Source organism: Dermatophagoides pteronyssinus, unplaced genomic scaffold (assembly GCF_027571235.1).
Source record: "Dermatophagoides pteronyssinus isolate colony J.1.1.1.1 unplaced genomic scaffold, Derpt_VIB-CSIC_2022.12 sq0007, whole genome shotgun sequence".
NCBI lineage: Eukaryota > Metazoa > Arthropoda > Arachnida > Sarcoptiformes > Pyroglyphidae > Dermatophagoides > Dermatophagoides pteronyssinus.
In genome coordinates this window covers 1960594-1981087 of record NW_027461531.1, presented here as the reverse complement: position 1 = coordinate 1981087, position 20494 = coordinate 1960594, and the positions used below count along the sequence as shown (strand labels likewise).

Sequence of the window (20494 nt, the reverse complement as noted above, 5' to 3'; positions counted from 1 at the left end):
TAAAATATCATTTAAGTGAATTTAAAAATTGTTTTATTGCGAAAACAAAATCTATTCCCAATAGATATCAACCTTTTTGTTATCGTTTTCAAAATATTTTCCTGATTTTGATTCTGAAATTATTTGTTTTCTTTTTATGACAAGATTAATTCAGTAACAATATTGACATATGATACATTTTTTTTGGTGAAATGGACATTGATGACAAGATAATGATGATTAATAATTAAAACTGATTCTCCTTTATGATTCATCATTATTACTCGAATTTTTTCCATTAACACTATTTTATATTTTTCTTCCCTGAATAATTATTATCATCATAAATAATATTGTAATTTTTCTTGCTTATTATTGTATCAGCTGAACATTCAATAATAATGTTTATCAAATTGATATAATTTGTTTGACGCAAAAGAATAAATGGATCAAATAACTGTATATAGGATAGATTAGCAAAAGAAATGAATTTACTTATTTTCTATAATATATTTTGTCCGATTTCATGGAAAGAAAAAACGAAAAGTTGTCAAAGAAATCTGGTAATGGCATCAATATAATGATTTATGTTTCATTAGTTACTAAAGTATATAAGATTAATAATGATTGTCCGAAATATAGAATAAACAAATATTTCTCAAGTAAATCATACTTGTTTCTGATAAACAAACATCAACACACATGTTGATTAAAGATAAACAAATTCCATTTTTCGATCGAAAATAACCATTTCAATATAAAATAAAATCATTTTCCAAAATGTTCTGTTCAAATTCCTTATTTTTTGATCGATATTTATTTAGTTTAAAACATGTTTTTTCCCCTTCATTATTTGATTGATTTGAACAGAAAAGTGTATGAAAAAAAATTTAGATTATAGAATCAAATTTTGATCATCATTATAATGACCACTTCCATTTGAACAAATCATATGATCATTACATAGTTTTGAAAAAAACATTTTAGTTCAATCAACTGATAGTGTTCACTAGCAAAAAACAATCTTCAAGTGGATCAACTGTATCAACAAATTGAGTTAATAAAATTTTATTGAATTTTTTTTTCATACATACCCTGTGCATACAATCCTAATGGATTGAATGTATATTCAATATAAATTTAGAATGTTTTCACCACATGTACTTGCTTGATATAACTATAAAAATATATATGTGTTTTTAGAAAAAAAGATGTTAATGTTCATCGTTGATCATAATAATGATGAACATCAACACGAAGCGAATTTATTCTTATAAACATTTACAAGCCAGACCAAAAAAAAAGAAAAGAAGACACTAATACAAATGAACAAACAAACACATACAAGAATAAAGGAGAGAGAAAAAATTTAACCAGAAAGTATCAATTCATGGTGTCATCATCGTAACTGTTGATGATCAATTTTGAAAAAAAACCATTTCTTCATTCTTGAAATGATGATGATTATGAAGATGATGTGGATGATAATCAGTTTTAGGGCTGAATGAAAGCCTGGTAAAACGATAAAATTTTCACTTTAATTTTTTTTTGCTTTAATTTTTTTTTTTTTTTTTGTTATTTAAATTTCAACTTTTCAACATGTCTTTTCTTGCTGACGAATATTCTTTTATTTGTCATCATGAAATTTAATCATACTGATGAGTGAAATGAACAAACTTACTTCCTTATTCTAATGATTAATACAATTTGAATTGAATGATGAACAACAGTTTTTATGAAGATAACTACAATGGTTTCATCCAAAACGGTATGTCTTCGTAAAAAAAGGATATTTCTTCCAAATTCTTCATTTTGGCATGGTCATCGTTATTTGATATAACATTTTTTGTTTTCTTCCACTTTATATTAGTTTTCACAAAGTGCTTTTTTTAGAAAACAAAACTATTTTACAATATTGTTTGTGTTGACCAATTTTAATTGAATTTTTTTATCTTTACTTTGTTTTTATGTGATAAATCATCCTTAGTTTTTATAATTTCTTCATTATTCTTATCTTTATAATTATTTGTATTTGATTGTAAAGGTCGGCAATTTTGTGGTCACGCAAAATGAAGAAATGAAAAACCTTTTAGTTTCATTTCATTTTCATTTTCATTGAAACTGATATTATCATCATCAACAACAACAACATCATCATCATCAGTTTGTTTATATAATTTTGTTCCTTTTTTTTATATGACCGGATTCTTGAGAAACATTTTCAACAACATCAACTTTATATATGACCACTTTGTTTGTACTATCATTTTATTGATAATGATGACAGTGAAAGTAATGACAACAACAACAACAACAACAACAAAATGAGAAAATTTGCTTCAAGTTTCGATTAAATAGTGTACAACAATACTGTGATTATCGAGTTGACAGTTTCGAAAACTTTTTCATGAAATATTTGATCTGCTTCTACACTTTTGATTCCTGTTACCATTCCTATTATCATTTATATGAGAATCAAAATTAGAGAAAAATTCAATTTTTCTAACATTCTGAACTTTTCTGTTTTTCTTTCTACATGGATTGTTCATTTTTAGCAATAACTTCAATACCATGGCAATTCTGTGTTGATTTTAATTTCAACATTAAATTCTAAATATTGATAGTTGAATTGAAATTATCTTGATTCAACATGACAATCTTATTTGCATTAAATTTTCAATTACAATTATTGTTTGGATAATTGTGATCAGCGAAGAAAAATAAAATTCAATTACTTAAAACCAATTGATTGAAATAATCATTATTTATATTTTCACTGTTATTAATTCAAAATTTTTTGTTGTGTAAAAGAAAAATTCTCTCATCTAATCACTGTAAGCAGGACAAATATTGATAATGACAGTAATAATGATGGTCACAAAAAGAGAAAAAAATTATTATTATAATTGTTATCTGGCTGCCTTAATGTTATTATTAATTGAATGTGTTGCCAGATGTGATCCAGATCAATCAGGTTTGCTATGTCTAAAATGAAAATGATGAATAAAATAAAACTAAATTTGATTTTGTTTTCATTTCTTTTGATTAATTCCAAATAATAATAAATGAGCTTAATTCTATAGATGCAAAATATTGGCATAATTTGGCTACAGAACGAATATTACGATATGAATCAAAACGAACAAAAATTAATGGAAATGAAGAAATGGCGAAAAATGTTATCATTTTTATTGGTGATGGAATGGGAATATCAACCGTTACAGCATCTCGTATATTGAAAAATCAGTTACCAATTTCAAAACAAATTCACGATCAAAAACAACATGATTTGAATAATAAAAACGTGAATAATTTACTGAAAAAAATACAACAATCTGAAGATGGATCATTGTCGTTTGAATCATTTGAAATGGTGTCCCTAGTAAAAGTAAAATAAAATAGCCAAATAGAATAATTGATTCGCTTTTTTTTTGCTCTTGGAACGAATGGTTGATCGATTTTTTATTTCATATTTTCAGACTTATATATTGGATAGTCAAGTCGGTGATTCAGGAGCTTGTGCAACGGCAATAATGTCTGGTGTTAAAGCCAATTTTGAAACGGTCGGTGTTAATGGTAAAGTTAAATTAAATGATTGTCTAGCTACGATGGATCCAACGGTCAGAGTTTCAAGTGTAATCGATTGGGCACAACAACAAGGTACGTATCCTTTAGATTCGTGATTGTTTTGCATTTGTGGATGGATTTTCATTTTATTTTGTTTGGGATAATTTCGGTAGGTAAATCAACCGGATTTGTTACGACTACACGTGTGACACATGCAACACCAGCTGCTTTATATGCCCATTCAGCTAGTCGTTATTGGGAATCGGATGATCGTATGATGTCTAATCATTCTGATCATAATGTTAAAAATTCAGAATTCTGTAAAGATATTGCTCGACAATTGATCGAAGATGAGCCGGGCAAAAATCTTAATGTAATGTTATTTTTTTCTCGAACAAATTTTTTGAAATATTTTTTCCGGAAATCAATTAGGTAATAATGGGTGGTGGTAGAAGAAATTTATTGCCAAAAAATGACGGTGGACGTAGACGAGATGATCGTAATCTTATTAATGTTTGGTTGAATGATAAAAAGCAACGAGGATTAGAAGCAAAATTTGTATCGAATATTGAAATGCTTCGCGAATTCGATTCCGATAAAGTCGATTATCTTTTAGGTATTATTATTTTTGTTTTACGTAAATGACGAATCGAATCATGTTATTTGATAAGAAAAACTTTTCACTTATATTTCGATTTAATTATAATCTTTTTTTTTGAAAAAATGGAATCGATAGGAATATTTGCCGACAATCATATGGCACATGAAGCTGATCGAAATGATACTATTGAACCATCGTTAGCTTTAATGTCATTGAAAGCGATTGAAATTTTAAAACATAATCCACAAGGCTTTTTGTTGGTTATTGAAAGTGGACGTATTGATCATGCACATCATTTAAATAATGCATATCGTGCCTTAACCGATACACTTGCATTAGATGATGCAGTTGAACAGGTGTATCAAAAGGTTAATAAATCAAATACATTACTGTTGGTTACAGCTGATCATTCACATGTATTTGCATTCGGTGGATTTCCTGCACGTGGAAATCCTATTCTTGGTATTGATGATCAAACAAGTGATTCGGATAAATTACCCTATACAACATTAATGTATACAAATGGGCCTGGATATCGAAAATTTCGCGAAAATCTATCTGAAATCAATACGACAGATCGTGATTTCATACAACAATCTGCCATTCCTAAACGATGGGAAACACATGGTGGTGAAGATGTACCTTTATATGTAACTGGTCCAAGATCCGAAATATTCGCCGGCATTATGGATCAAACATTTATTCCTTATGGCATCAGTTACGCCACCTGTATGGGGCCAATGGAACCATTGTTTTGTAAAAAAGATTCAAATTTTCCCATTCATTATCAGAAATCAAATCATCATTATAATGATAAACATCAATCACAATCGATTTCAATCGTCGATAACAATAATGATAAACAACAATCCGATGGAGACATTAATGATGAGTATGATGATGATGATGTGCATGAAAATCAACGTAATCAGCGTAATCAACGTCATCAAAATCAACATCGACAACAACAACAACAACAAACTGAAAGCCTTGGCCATTATCATTATCATCATGAGTTTGTATTTTCCTCAACATCTTCATCAACGGATAAACCTATGGATAATTTTTCAAATAATCAAAGTCATATTGTTGTTTTGGACAATGTCCATAGTGTTGATGATGATATGAAAATTGTCAAAACAAAATTAAAAGCTAAACAACAACAACAACAACAATATCGACGTCGACGACCAATAAAATTTAATAATGATAAAAATGATTTTGATTATCATCTGAGAATATTGACATCATCTTCATCAACAACAACAACATTGAAATTGAAAATAAATTTAAGAATAATAAATATTATCATTATAATAGTTATAGCGATGATCTAGTAAACATCATAAACATTGATAAATGAATAGCTAGCTAGTGAAAACTTAGAAATATCATTGAAAATAAACATTTCATTGCCAATAATATTTGATGACAACGACAATCATCATAAGACTGTTATCATCAATGATTATTTGTCTCTGTTCTCATCTAAATTCTTATATTCTAACAACTAAATCCAATTAATCATTTTTTTGTTTCTACTTTGTTATCAATGATTGGTGGACATTTAATCAAATTGATACAACACACACAAACTCATCAATCATTTTTTTTCAATCATTCGACAACAATAACAAAAAAAAAATTTCAATTAAAATTATTAAAAATTGAAATTTATATAATTTTTTGCGCTAAAATATTTTCATCTTATCATTTGTTTTGGAAAAAAATTTATTGATTGCTTGGCCATAATAATAATATCGCAGGAAAAAGGAAGTTGATCGTACAAACATGAAATCAAATTCATGGAAAAAACACACATCAAATAAATAGGCTCATAATCATCATCATCATCAATTGTTTTGGTTCTTCTTTTTGTTATTGTTGATGAAGATGATGATGATGGAGAGGGAATTATTATGCGCGTAGCTATACTCCCCTTTAATGATGATGATGATGATTGCCTATACGTACATAGATCAACTTGATGATGATGATGATGATGATTATGGCCATCATCATCATCTTCGTTTTCTTTTTCTTTTTGATAATAATAACAATCATCATCATCATCATCATAATCATCATCATCATCAGTATCCGAATAACAACAACAACAACAATAACGACATCATCATCATCATTATCATCAAGGAAAAATGTATAAAAAAACAGAGAGAAAAAGAGAGAGAACCGAACTTGAAAGATTCGGTCAGGCGGCTGTATGCAGCCGTTTTTTTTCTTTCTATTCTTATTTCACTTTATTTATGAGATAGTGTTTTGATTATAATGAATCCAACATTGGTAAACGCACACATGTGGATACAATGCATTTTGCCATCATCATCATCATCATCATTATTATTATTATTACCGATTTACCAAGTAGAAAACATAGAGAGAGAAATGGGGCCCGAAACATCATGCATGATGTTATTGGATATAGAAAGAATAGCAACAACATGTAGACGACGGCTATCATCATCATCATCATCAATGCAATGGATCCACTACCCAAATACCATCCACTATAGCCAATCATCATCATCATCATCATCATCATCAGATATTTGGCGCGAAACATTTCGAATATTTAGTGTTTATGGCAGTAAAAGGCACTATCCAAATCTGATCCATTCATTTGCTATAGTCATCATCATCATCATCATCAAGGAATTTTTTTTAACTGAAAAAAAAATTTAATAACAACAGCATCATCTTGATGATGATGATGATGATGATCGTATTTTGTTGTTGCTGATGCATTTTTTGGGGTCTGCTATAGCGAATTTAATGACATCATCATCATCATCAGTTCTATTCTATTGCCTAAAACTTGATGATGATGATGATCATCATCATCATCAACTTGGTCTTCGTGGTAATCATCATCATCATCATAATGAAAAACATCATGGACTTGCAGCATTTTAGATATTTCCAGGCAAAAAAATGCAGTCATTTTTTCCTTTTTTGCTAGATGTTCTTTTCATTTCAAAAAAAAGATTATTCAAGTTTTCGACTTAAAGTCCATGTTTATTTATGAATTTATTTCTATGTTGTATTTTATTCTTGGTCGAGCAAAAAGACAAAAGAATTCTCTTTTTTTCTAGTTCAATAAAAGGAAATAAGCAATTTTTTTTTGGTCAAATAGGATATATTCTCTAATCGATTCTATATTTGAAAACAAAAAGTTTCGACAAATCATTCATGTATCAAAATATAACAATTGAAAACAAAAAAACAAATTATCGCACCAAATATAAATTTCATAATCATTGATATTCTTCGAACACTACTTTTATGAATCGATCGTAAACAAATCGCTTTATTTTATCAATTTTACTACAAATACACCCCCCGAAAAGAATTGTGACATTTTTTTTGCATGTATATGTGGCATTTTGTGTTGCAGAAGTTTTTTTTTTGAATCAATATGTCATACATTTTTGGTTACAGTCGCAATGAGAAAAGCAGTCCAACTTTAAATAGTAGCGGCAAATATTTCTTCCATCAAAATGTATCATATCGAAGAATCATTTTTTGTTTTTTTTTATGTACAAAACAATTGTGACTTCACCCACTTAATACAGCAAAATTTTTTCCCATTAACACTGCAAAATTGTAGCGAAAAAGAGAGAAACAAAAAGGAAGAAGCAAACAAGCCAAGTTAGCTCCTTGAAATCAAATCAAGTAAAGAATGTGTGTGCACGTATATCTGAAAAGGAAAAAGAAGATGAAAAAATACTAGTAAATAAACGCATGCGTAATGTCATTAAGCATGGGTGAGTCGTCAACAGCATCAACAGCAGCCATTTTCTTCATCAACAACAATATGGATATGAACAAAACAACACAAGCTCACTGACTGATTTTTATTACAGTTGCCACTGCATTTACAACAGCAGCTAAAAAACTAACCAAGAAAGTGAACAAGAGTAAAAGAGAGAAAAAAAAAGATTGAAAGATACAACAACAACAACAACAACACAAGGACCAAATGTAATACATACATGCATACACATACAACACATAATACACCGAAGGCAAATAATGAAAAAAATATCCAACAAAGACAAGCAAGAGTTAGGTTAGCCTTTTTTCTTATTATTTCTCTGTTCCTGGTTCTTGGTCCTGGTTGTCTTTTTTTTTCTTTATTCTTTATTTGTATTTGTACAAAAGCCACCCACTCAGATACATACGAATTCGAATAACAACGACAATCAAGACGTAAAATCCATCGACATAAGAAAAAGTTCAATCAAGTTTTTGATCAGAATTTTTTTTTCAATGTTATTATTATCATTACATTAACAAACTGTGTTTGTGTGTTTCAGTGCAAAAAGATTGTCACCAAATTGGATTAATTTTTCTCAATCAAATTCCAGTGGTTTATGTTTGTTGACTCTTAATTTCGATTTTCGTTCAAGAATGAAAATTGTGCAGAATATGAATTAAAATTACGATGTGAAAATCATTCATCATAATTCCGATTATGAATCGGTGAATTTTATATGATGTTTAGTTGATCAGTTTATGTTTAACATATTTCAAGATTTAAGAAACCATCCTTAAATGTGAACTGGATAAAAATTCGATTGTTACCTCTTTCATTAATTCTTTTTTCCCTAAATTTTATCATCAATTTCACAATCATTCCAAATCTGCATTATATTTTTAAAATAATTGATTTTTTTTCGGTGAGTGAAAAATTTTGTGAAAAGAATTCTAATTTTGATTCGTTTTTTTTCGATTTGTCTTCGGGTAGAAAAAAATTAAAGAATTTTGTTTTGAATGTTCAACTATCTTGAAATACAAATCCTACATAGTCGAGATATTTCGATTTAATCACAAACTTGGAAAAATCGCAAATGGATTTTGCCATCTACGATAATCATTACATACGACGTTTTGAACAAATCATTTCAAATCAAAATGACAATAGTAACAGTAGTAATAATAGTTCAAAAAGTAATCTAACAAAAAAATTACGTTCACCATTGTCACTAGAACAACGTGAAATGATTAATGCAAAACGTCGTGTGTCAGCATTGACAGATGAACAACGTGAACGACGTAATGAAAAACGTCGTGTCACATCATTAACACCGGAACAACGTGAACGCATTAATGCTAAACGTAGGGTCGCCTCATTAACACCTGAACAACGTGAAAAACGTAATCAAAAACGGCGTGTATCATCATTATCACAGGAACAACGTGAACGTCGTAATCAGAAAAGGCGTATATCATCGATGACACCTGAACAAAGAACAATGGTCAATTCAAAAAGACGCCGCAGTACTTCTTCATCATCGAATCATCATCATCATCAACACCATAATCATTCACATTCATCAACAATAACGGTTAATCAACAAGGCCAACATCAACAACAGAATCATCATCAACAACCACAACAGACATCAGCGCAAATTTTATTGAATCATGCGACAACGCATGGAATAAAAGTGGCTAATCTTTCAACCACACAACAACAACAACAACAACAGCAACAAACCCAGATAATGCCATCAACACAGGAATTTCTTGTTCAAATATCCGACACAATGGATCCGAATAAAGCGACAATGGTAACAATAGCAACAGGACCGGCTATACCGGGTGCCCATCATAATAATCATAATTCAAATAATAATAATAATCAAACAAATCAGATAACATCTTATGAAAATCTATTTCGACATAAATTTTCACAGTATTCACCGCAGGATATGGAAATATTACAAACGATTCGCAATACAACCATAATGAATCGTCGTTGCTAGCTATAAATATGGAAGATAAACTATTTTAATATATATATAAATGACATATATCAGTTATCAATAGATAGTCACACCAACAATGATCATCACATTCATTTTTCGCTTTGTTCAATTTCCCGCCTTTTCTAAATTTTTCATTTCATAAACATACACAAACATTTATGAATAACACACTTACATTTTACTATTCATTCGATCTATCATTGAATCAATTTATATAAATTATCAAAAAAAAATCATTCATTTTAAATGATTATCATCATCATCATCTTATTGAAAAACATGAAACTTAATTGATACTTTTTTTGACTGTAAAATTTTTGAAAAAAAATCATTTGAACAATTCATTGCTAACACACAAACACACACACACACAACAAAATGGTTCGAAGAAAATAAATGTTTATCGAATTTCTTTACGTTCATTTATTTGGTTTTTGGTTCATTTTTTTTGGCTCTAGTCTTTATTATATTGAATTGAAATGTAAATTTCTACATAATCACACACATGCATGCTAAATCTGGAGAATGAAATTCTTAAAACCAAAATACAAATTTTATTCACTATCTACACCTACAAACAAAATAAAATTTACACTGTCGTATATTTTTCAAAAACAAAAAATCAAATTCTGGTGTTCATTTGGTTATTCTTCTTTTGTTATGATATCTCAATACTTGGATTCCAATTTTATTAATGATAATTGTAAATATTTGAGAAAAAAAATTGTTCATTTTTTCTTTCATTATCAAATCGTCTTTGTCATATTGAATCAGCTTTAGATAATTTTTACTACTACTACTACTGCATCGTTTTCTCGCTTTCTTTTTATTGAACTTTCAATTGAAATTGGATTTTTTATGAATTTCATTCATTCATTCATTCATCAATGATGATAATAGCGATTGATGCAAAAATGATTTTGAAATAATCCAAAAACCGGACATACACTTACACACACATCTATAAACAGACATGATGATGAAATAAAAATTTGAATTTTTTTTTCATAAATTGGTTGTGTTTTTATATTTTTAACTGTATCATTTTTGAATTTAGCAAAGAAATATGCAAATTTTGTTGTGTTTTAGTGCTAGTCTTTCATTGTTTTATTTTTTCATAAAAAATATTCAATCAATTGAATCAGATAAAAGTTTTTTTTCAATCAATTCATCATCTGCATTTTTTTTCATCCGCAAACTTATATGAACGAAGTAGAATCTTCATTTAAAAAAATATTCCTTGACTAACCAACCAGTAAAGAAGGTGCAAGCCGCGAAAGCAATGGTCACGATTCCAATTTTCATTGTACTTGGGGCCAAAAAGCATGCTGAAAGCAGGCCAACAATAGCTGATCCAATAGCAGCCCCACCACATATCATATTCTCCTTACTTACACCCTTTATTTTATTCTCTGCATCGTCTATTATATTCCTCTTAACCCGATCCTGTTTTCTATTGGCTTTTCTGTTTTTTGGAATGTTAGCTTGATAAAATTTATCCTCCTTAGTAAATTTCAACGAATCGAGACCGACACATTTTTTTTGAAAATCATTACGATTATATTTTTGACATATCGCATTCATCATAGTATCCTGGTCCAATTTGTCCGCCCAATATTTGTCACATTTTCTTGCTATTTCAAGTTGACATTCTAGATTTTCCCAATGAAAACAACAAAATCGCCTTGTTGCTGTATTCTGGCCAAATATGATTAAATTAGTATTGTGGATGGAAAAAAGAAGCTGTTATTCTCACTAAGCACTCACCAGCTGTGTGGAAGGAAGTTTCCATTTTGCAATCAATTTTTTCTGACATTCGTTGTAGGCCTTTTTATACTCAAGCGGACAATGTTCAGGTACTTGATCATATCGTTTATAACGGATATGCTGATAACATCCCGCATTGTTTATCAATAAAAATAAAGAAATCATCATCAATGGCCACATCATATTCATTCAAACAATTCGCATTGGTTATTAATTTGAATCAAGAGTTGTTGATCCGTTTAAATAGGCTGAACGTTAATTTGAACAATTCTTTTTTTTATTGACTGTTGATTGATTTGTTGTGTTCGGGAAATTGCACATATAATGAAGCCATCGGGTTACTGTGTAAAATCAAATCAATTCTAATCAAATTTGATGAAAACATTATAGATTTCACATACAAATGATGTCTCATTTATCACTGATAATAATTAACACTCAGACTTGATAATAAAATAAAAATTCGAATTTTTTAATGAAAAAAGAATTTGCGTTTATATAATAAAAATTAAAACAGTATCAATTTTTGAATTGAGCAAAAAAAATATGCAAATTTTCAAAATATAATTCTTAAAATATTGTTGTAACAGTTGATTGATTTCTATGATATCGACCATAAAATACATGTGATGCCCGATTATTCCGGTATATCGGGTTCAAAATTTCGAGTTTTCTTTTGACTGGAATATGATCATGATAAATAAAGAGATACCAATTTGGTTGTTGTGAGAAACCGACATGATTAACAACATTGGAAATCGAAATCTCCAATTCTTGACGAAAACCATCCAAACCGAAAAGACGATAAAATCGTATCTGATCACATAAATGTACCATCAATAGATCCGAGGAATCTTGTTGTGTGTAATGATTAGAATATAAGGCCAAATTTTTTATCCGACCGGTATGAATTTCTTGAACCTTTTTTAAAATTTTAAGTGAATTGAATTAGTCAATTTAAAAAAAATCATACCTTAACATATCGTACGCCATCTGTTGTTCCAAAAACGTACAACAATTCAAAATTCAAAATATTGTTGAAAATAATAAAATTTTTATAATCACTAATCTGGCGATTAGCCATTATGACCATATGTTCTGGACAAACATTGACTATTGTATCCAATGCTTGCATTTTGAAATCCGCCTCTACAGTTAAAATTTCCAAACGTGATTCATATGGATGATTAATTGAAACCAATAACAAATTCTGCCAACGATAAATCTGGTAAAAAATAAACAATTTTTCAAAGAAAAATAAGTTACTAAATAAAAATAATGTCACATTGCACACATACCGATTGTATTCGACCATACATTCTGTATTGACCATCTTTGATTGGATAAATTTCAATCCGATTCATATGACCAATATGTAAAATATTCAAAATATCATCATTGGCTAGAATTGCGTAGGACGGTGTCTGATCAAGTGCTAAAATCATTTGATCCATAATCGGATTTTGCTTTCGATACTGTTGATGATTATCATTAGCAAATAGTGAAACTTTTAAAGGCATTAGATGATGATGATTCTGTTGAAAAGTGTTTGTTTGACTGAAAAATCGTAGACTTTGAAACCAAATACCATCACCATTGTTGCTATCGTACGATGAATTAGTGTATGTTGAAATATCATTCAATCGTAAGCATTCAAGTAGATATGTTTTATGGAATGAATTTTTCAAGTATGAAAATAATAACCATACATTGTCAATTTGTTCGAATGCTAATAATGTTCCAGGATAATAAAATGTATGATGACGTTTCCAAACGTTAACAGTTTGATTGTTATAATTACAATAAACATCAATCTGATTGCATATTGATAATGAATTCAGACTGAACACGGAAGATTGAAATATACAAATCCAAGAATTCGACAGCATTGTAATAGATAATGGCATTGAAGGATGATCATCATGAATTAGATTCAAATCTTTATCCAGATCAATTTCATATAAGCGATCAAAATATAACAATTTCGAGCCAATGACCTGAAGATTTTGCCGCACCGAATCCAAATGTAAGCGTGCCTGACGAACATCATGATCCGTTTGTCGTAAATAATTTGTAGTATTTGTAAAATGATTCAATATCGTTATGTTGACATTATCAATAAATGATTGCACATCAACATTGTTCACGAATAATTCATTAACACGGACTTTTGTTTTGATAATATTGTCACTATTCTTTTTGACTAGACGATGTTTCAGATCATTTAGTTTAATATCATTGATTTTTTCAACCAAAAATGTTGTATTAATCAGAACATCTCCCGACAGAATTGTTCGGCCATGAACAGTTTGATCGAATGATTTGAGTAAAAGATTTTCACGTGAAATAGTAACATTATTCAATGGTCGCGTATGTAGTATATGAACATCAACATTGTCGAATGTTTTCATGCCATAAATGGTATAATTTTTATCACTTTGTGCAAGTACAGCATCGTTTAAAAAACGATCAATATTGATATTGGAAATTTTTCTACCCTTCATCACAGTCATACTATGATTGACATTTAAATCCTGTGTGAATTCAATTTCTTCAGTAAACGTATTGATCGAACGTTTTTTATGCATCAGTTGATCGGTTACGATTTCATTGATCCATTTAGCATTCAAATGTTTATCAATAATAATTTCGGTATCAAAATGTATATTACCACCGTATGTTTGATCACCATATTGTCTTAATGCATAATGATTTATACGTCCTAAATCTACACCATTAATAATATCCGTATCCGATTGTAGATTATTCACTTGTACATCATCTTCAAATCGTACGTTACGCAACACTAGATTTGTCTGAACATCTTGATCGCGTGTTACGCTCATATAATGATCGAATATATAATCCAATTTTAAATCATTTATATAACCATTAACAATAGTTGGTCCATTCAATACGAGTATATCAATCATTTTTTTACCAATAATTTTTTGACCATTATAATCATGTCTTAATGCTCGAACATTAAGATCATCATACGATAATCCATTAATCAATTCGAATTGTACTGGTGCCCAGAAATCAACATTTCCATTGATCACTAATGGTTTAGCTGTTTCATATGATGGTTTATAAACTTGCCCGCAAAAATAATCAATATCGATCTTATTGATTAAACCTTTTACATTTAGATCTTTCATTACAGTTACATTGTTGACAAAATGAATATTTCCTTTGATTTTCTGCGCTCCTGTATAATTACTACTCAGTACGACGTCTTGTCTTAAATCGATTTCGTTCAGGCGTCCATTCAGAAGAATGTCTCCTATATTTGAAATTTTTAAAAGACAAAAAAAATTGTCAATCATCAAAATGAAAATAATGTTAAGCTATATTGAACAAGCATTCAATTACCCATGACTTTGACATTTCCAAAGAATTCAATTTCACTTAGAATAGATGTTTTACGATCTAACCAAACAACTTCATCGAATAGTCGATTCAAATCAATATTGTTCAGATGACCATTATGAATATAAACGTTTTGTACAGTTAGATGATCGATGGAAAAATTTGCTTGTAAATGTCGTGGCTGTGATGACCACCATCCATGTCCATTGATCAACCAATTGTATTGCATTTCATAAACGGTGATATCATCAAATAGATGATCAAATTCAATCTGATCAAAACTGACTTGACCAATAAAATATTTGGGTGCCGATATATTCTGCCACTGTTTTGCCGTTGGATGTGCTGTTACAATATCATTCTCAAGCCATTTCAATGGAATTCCATTTATTGATGGGCTTGTAAATTCTTCATTCGGTGCGATTACCAATGATTTGAAACGAAATTCTTTCGAAATGTTTTGCCATTCACGACGACGAATTGAATAGTTGATTATTTCATTCATATTAATATCGTTTATACTATCCACGATTAGATCACCAATTATTAGAGAATTGAATATTATAGAATTTCTTTGATTGTTGAATTGTTTGATTCCGTTTATCCATTTGGATGTTTGACCATAATTTTCAACATCATTATTAAAAACGATATCATCGATTGGAATATCGTTGATATAAGAATCAATAATCAATGATTGCACATGAACATCACCATGAATCTCTTTAGTTCCATTCACTAATTGATCGCCAGAATTTTTCAGAACATTATCCAACATGATTGTCATGCTATAATTATTTAAACGATCGATTCTAGTATATCCATGAAATTCAATATCACTAAATGAATATTGAGCCAAATTTATCATCTGCGGTGTCGTACGGGTTAACAAATCATTAGCTAAATCGATACCATTGATCGTATTACAATCTAGATAATTAACATGAAGACGATCAAAATGAACATGTTCTAATGCTAAATTTGACCATTGATCGTCTAAAGTCAATGATTCTTCTACTAATTTATGAAATTGTTGTTTTGTAATTGAATTTATTGATTCAAACCATAAGCCACCTTCAAAACGGGCAATATTTTCGATATGTAATGTATCAATATAGGATATTGATGGCCGACGACGACTTCGTTGTTCCAGCTCACCAATATTCATACCATTCAGTAGTCCGCCAATGTAGCTATTGTTATTACCACGAATCGATAGATTATGTAAAATTTTTTTACCAGTTATATTTTGTTCTACATCATCATCATTGATCACAATATCGGGCATGTCTAAATAATATTTTATAAATAATAAATATTTAAAATTATGGTCAGGAAAAAAATTCAATAGGATAATTATAATAATAATAATTGATACTAACCATCAATCAATGCCAAACCATTCAATGTTTTTGATATGTTCAAATTTTGAATATAAACTTGATCATTAAATATTTTATGACCAACAATCGTTTCGAACTGATCTGTTCGTATAAAATCATCGGGTATATTTCGATTATTTATTCTTCGTACATTCAAATTAGCCAATATTGATAGATTATATTGAAAATAACAATCACCGGTTATTGTTTGATTCGGTTTATTTAACCATAGTGCTTGATCATAAATTTCTTCAATATCAAGCTCATTCAAACGACCACCCGATTCGATGATCAAATCATTAACAATTAATTTGTTTGCAAATTCAATAGGCATTGTCAACGAAAATGGCTGATCTATTCTAATGATCGAATGTAGAAACGAATCAAAATCCATTCCATTCACATTGATTGCATTTATTTGCCCGGATCGTAATTTTTGACTTACAACATGCACGGAATTTAGTATACGCTGTTCACCAATAGTTAGCAAAACATTTTCAGAATCGAAACGTTTACCATTGACAAATTGAGCATTAATTAAATCATCAACAATCAATGTTCGATAGAAACTTTTATGACCCGTTATCATATGATTTCCATTAACTGTTACAATATTTGTTGCATTATATCTTTCATTTATTAATGCATTTAACCAAATTGAACTATTTACTTGATCAATATAGTCAAAAAACATTGGCTCATTAATTTGTAATTGTAAATTATTATTACTATAATCAGATAATCGAATCTTGATGATTTCAAAATATAAATCACGAATCATTTTACCATTGAGATAATCGGTGATTATGTTCATTGTTGTAGGTAATTCAATCATTGATGGTATTACTGAATATAATTGATGATGATTCGACACTGAAGAAATTATGTGATTACCATCATATTTCATTATGGACAATGAATAAAATGAAAAATTTCCGATAATTATCTGTACTTGTGCTGAATTAATAAAAACAGCATTTGATGTAAGTAATTCATGGCCTTTTTGTATCTCTTTTTCAATCGAAATCAATTGGCGTTTCATGCTTGATAATTCGTTAAAATATTCACTATTTAATGTGAATGCATTATTCACATGACGATAATTATCAGTCTCGACAATAGTTCCATAATGTTCAGGCACGGCAAGTGTACCACGAATTATTAATGGGTCCGATTTGAAATATGATTCGTGGAAACGTTTTTCGATTCGAGTACTATGTTTTTCTAGATCTGCAATTTTATTTCGTTTTATATGACACCAATTCAAATGATCAGTCCATAATTTGAATAGATTATTATCATGAAAAAAACGAATCGAATATAATCGGATTCCATTCATTGCACCAATCATAAGATAAACGCTGTTCGATGGCGAAACTTTTTCATCATCAGAATTAGATTGATATTGTTCCAGACGATTTGAATTGAAAATTCTTTTCAAATAAATTGGTTGCATAGGATTAACATAAACTCGAATATTGATTGGTGAATATATAAAACGCAATGAATTATACGTGACAAAATAAATATCATTACTTTGTAGAATAATAGCCATTACGAACATTCGATTTACATCACCATATGCATTTACATAACGAATCGGTCCTGATGAAATGCGTTGAAATACAATAAATTCATGTTTAGATTTTAAAAATTTATACATAACAATATGATTCACTTCAATTATGGCTAAAAAATTTTCCTGATTAATGCCATGACCAATGTTAAAATATTCAATACCGATCACTTTTTCACTACATTGAATCGATTGAATGAGTTCCAATCGTTCCATATAATCATTATATCGTAGAATAGAAACATCTTTAGGCATTTGGCTATTCGAGTCATGACCATAACCTAATGCTAGATAAGATATTCCACTTAATGTGAATGCATAAATGGCATTCAAATCATTGGTTACTGGCCAAACAAATTCAACATGATCAAAATAGGTTCCAACAAATTTGAACAATTTCAATACGCCTTCAAATATATCATGTACAATAATCAGGTGGCGTTTTTCCCAGATGGCCACATTTGTTGTCGAAATTCTTTTTAAACTAGCCAAATGATTTTGATAAATTATTTTATTGTTACTATCGACCTGTATCCATTTGATATTCTGTTCATTTATTGTTCGTTTTTCATTCACCAAAATGATAACTAATATCTCTTCGTCATTAGTTGATGACAATGGTGAACGACGTTTATCGACAAATGCTAAAATTTTTTTCGGTCTAATCATATCAAACAATGTGTATTCGTGCATTATGGCCGTTGATTTTAGTTCATTGACGTTGTCCATTTTTTTATCGTTGTTATCAATAGCACCAAAAAATAATTTGTTTTGTTGTATCGAATCTGTTATATTTTCTGTTGTAGACATTTTCATTGTTTGTTGATGTTTTTGACTATCACTATTTGCTTCTTTTATCAGACAAACAATATATTGATTATGATTAAATTTGACAAGAACAAAATCGATTATGAATCCTTTTTTCGAACAAATTGTCTGCAATCGTTTGATTGGTCTTTCATTTTGTCGTTGGCCTTTTGGATCACCATCAACATTATTTTGGTCTTCGACGCCACCATCATCGTCTATTGGAACAATCTCTGAAATCAATTGTATTCCCTTGACACATGGCAATGTTTGAAAAAAATTGAAAATAAAAGAAAATAAAATGAAAATAAACGAATGACAAAAAAAACAGTCCAATCATGATTGGAAGGGTGGTAAGATTCGAAAATAATTTTGGATTTTTTTCATCCCTTAATACAAGCGTTTTCAAAAATTGTGTGTAACAACAATGACAGAGAGAGATAACGACAACAAACAAACAAAAAATTAAAAAAGAAATACATCACGAATGAAATCTGGAACAAAATAATCGTCTGAATGTATTGATCTACGCCTTCTACGAGCTGGTTCAACAATGTCCTCATCATTCTCTTCATCACCATCATTATTCGTTGCTGTTGTCATTGAAAGTGGAGGCGGTGATGGTAACATGTTTCTAATATGAATTAGTTCATTATAAAATTCTTCGGTAACTTTTTCCATTTCGCCAACAATTTCATCTGAATTGAAATCAAAATATAAAAAAAAATAGATATAATATGAAAAATGAAGAATTGGTTCGCTGTTCTTCTCATTATTATTTTCCAGTTCACTTGATCTGGTTTTTTAATTGTAATTGTAATTAGGAAAAAAACAAGACAAGATAGGAAAAACATAAATAAATAAAAAAAAGAAAAGAAATATAATTCATGAATCTGCTGCAACAGACAGTAGACAAAAAAAAGATTTCGTTACAAACTAACCATATGTATAAAGTTTTTCATTATTATTATCATTACTATTTTCCGTCATGACAATTTTGTTAGCAAAATCATTGTTAAAAAATATATTTTCCGTTAATTTTGATGATGGAAAATTTGTAACAATTTCTAAATCATCATTATCATCAACAGCAACAACATTAGAATAGTCGCTGTTATTGTCATTGGATGTTGTTATTGGAGAAAATTTGGTACGAATTGTTCCATCATGATGATACGTATGAAATAATGGCAATACAAACAAGAATAAAAATAAGAACCAAATGAATGAATTTTTTCGAAAATGATAATTATAATTATAATGATGATTTACACGATTCATGATAATAACGCATGAAAAAACTAAGCGAAAAAAAATGTTGTTTTCAGTAACATAAAAGAAAATAAAATAAAATGGAAATTGTTCTCAATGCGTTAATGTTGATGATGCCCAAAATGATGATGATCGTCAAAGGAAAAAAAACATTCAACTCAGAGACAAAATAAAATTCAATTTCATTTATTTCCAAATGATAAAATTCATTGTAGATGGCATGTTTCAATGTCAATGTTTTTTTTTCAATCATTAGTCTTTTTAAAAATGATAAATTTTCAGTGAAATCAAATCAAATTTAATAACATCTGACAAAGGAATTTGAAAACAAAATGAAAATATAAGAATTATTTTTTTTAAATCAACCACAAAAAAAATG

The 20494-nt window shown here is 29.1% G+C and overlaps 3 protein-coding genes across 3 annotated transcripts; 2 read left to right on the top strand and 1 right to left on the bottom strand.

Annotated features, from left to right (window-relative positions):
• Window positions 1-2484: 2484 nt before the first annotated feature.
• On the top strand, window positions 2485-7224 carry LOC113790221 (alkaline phosphatase-like). Its single transcript, XM_075820569.1, has 6 exons — window positions 2485-2953; window positions 3063-3367; window positions 3459-3639; window positions 3720-3919; window positions 3979-4162; window positions 4283-7224. The coding sequence occupies exons 1-6, from the start codon at window positions 2836-2838 to the stop codon at window positions 5482-5484; spliced, it is 2190 nt and encodes a 729-aa protein (XP_075676684.1). The 5' UTR covers window positions 2485-2835; the 3' UTR covers window positions 5485-7224.
• A 787-nt stretch (window positions 7225-8011) lies between these two features.
• LOC113790184 (uncharacterized) lies at window positions 8012-10361 on the top strand. Its single transcript, XM_075820564.1, has 2 exons — window positions 8012-8847; window positions 8916-10361. The coding sequence occupies exon 2, from the start codon at window positions 9019-9021 to the stop codon at window positions 9934-9936; it is 918 nt and encodes a 305-aa protein (XP_075676679.1). The 5' UTR covers window positions 8012-8847; window positions 8916-9018; the 3' UTR covers window positions 9937-10361.
• Window positions 10362-12150: 1789 nt separating this feature from the next.
• On the bottom strand, window positions 12151-20196 carry fs(1)M3 (female sterile (1) M3). The gene is made up of 7 exons (XM_075820518.1): window positions 19785-20196; window positions 19324-19541; window positions 16461-19095; window positions 15082-16368; window positions 13005-14992; window positions 12680-12931; window positions 12151-12627 (listed from the first exon to the last, which is right to left on the bottom strand). Exons 1-7 carry the CDS (start codon window positions 20122-20124, stop codon window positions 12277-12279), a joined length of 7071 nt encoding a protein of 2356 aa, XP_075676633.1. The 5' UTR covers window positions 20125-20196; the 3' UTR covers window positions 12151-12276.
• Between the last annotated feature and the right edge of the window lie 298 nt (window positions 20197-20494).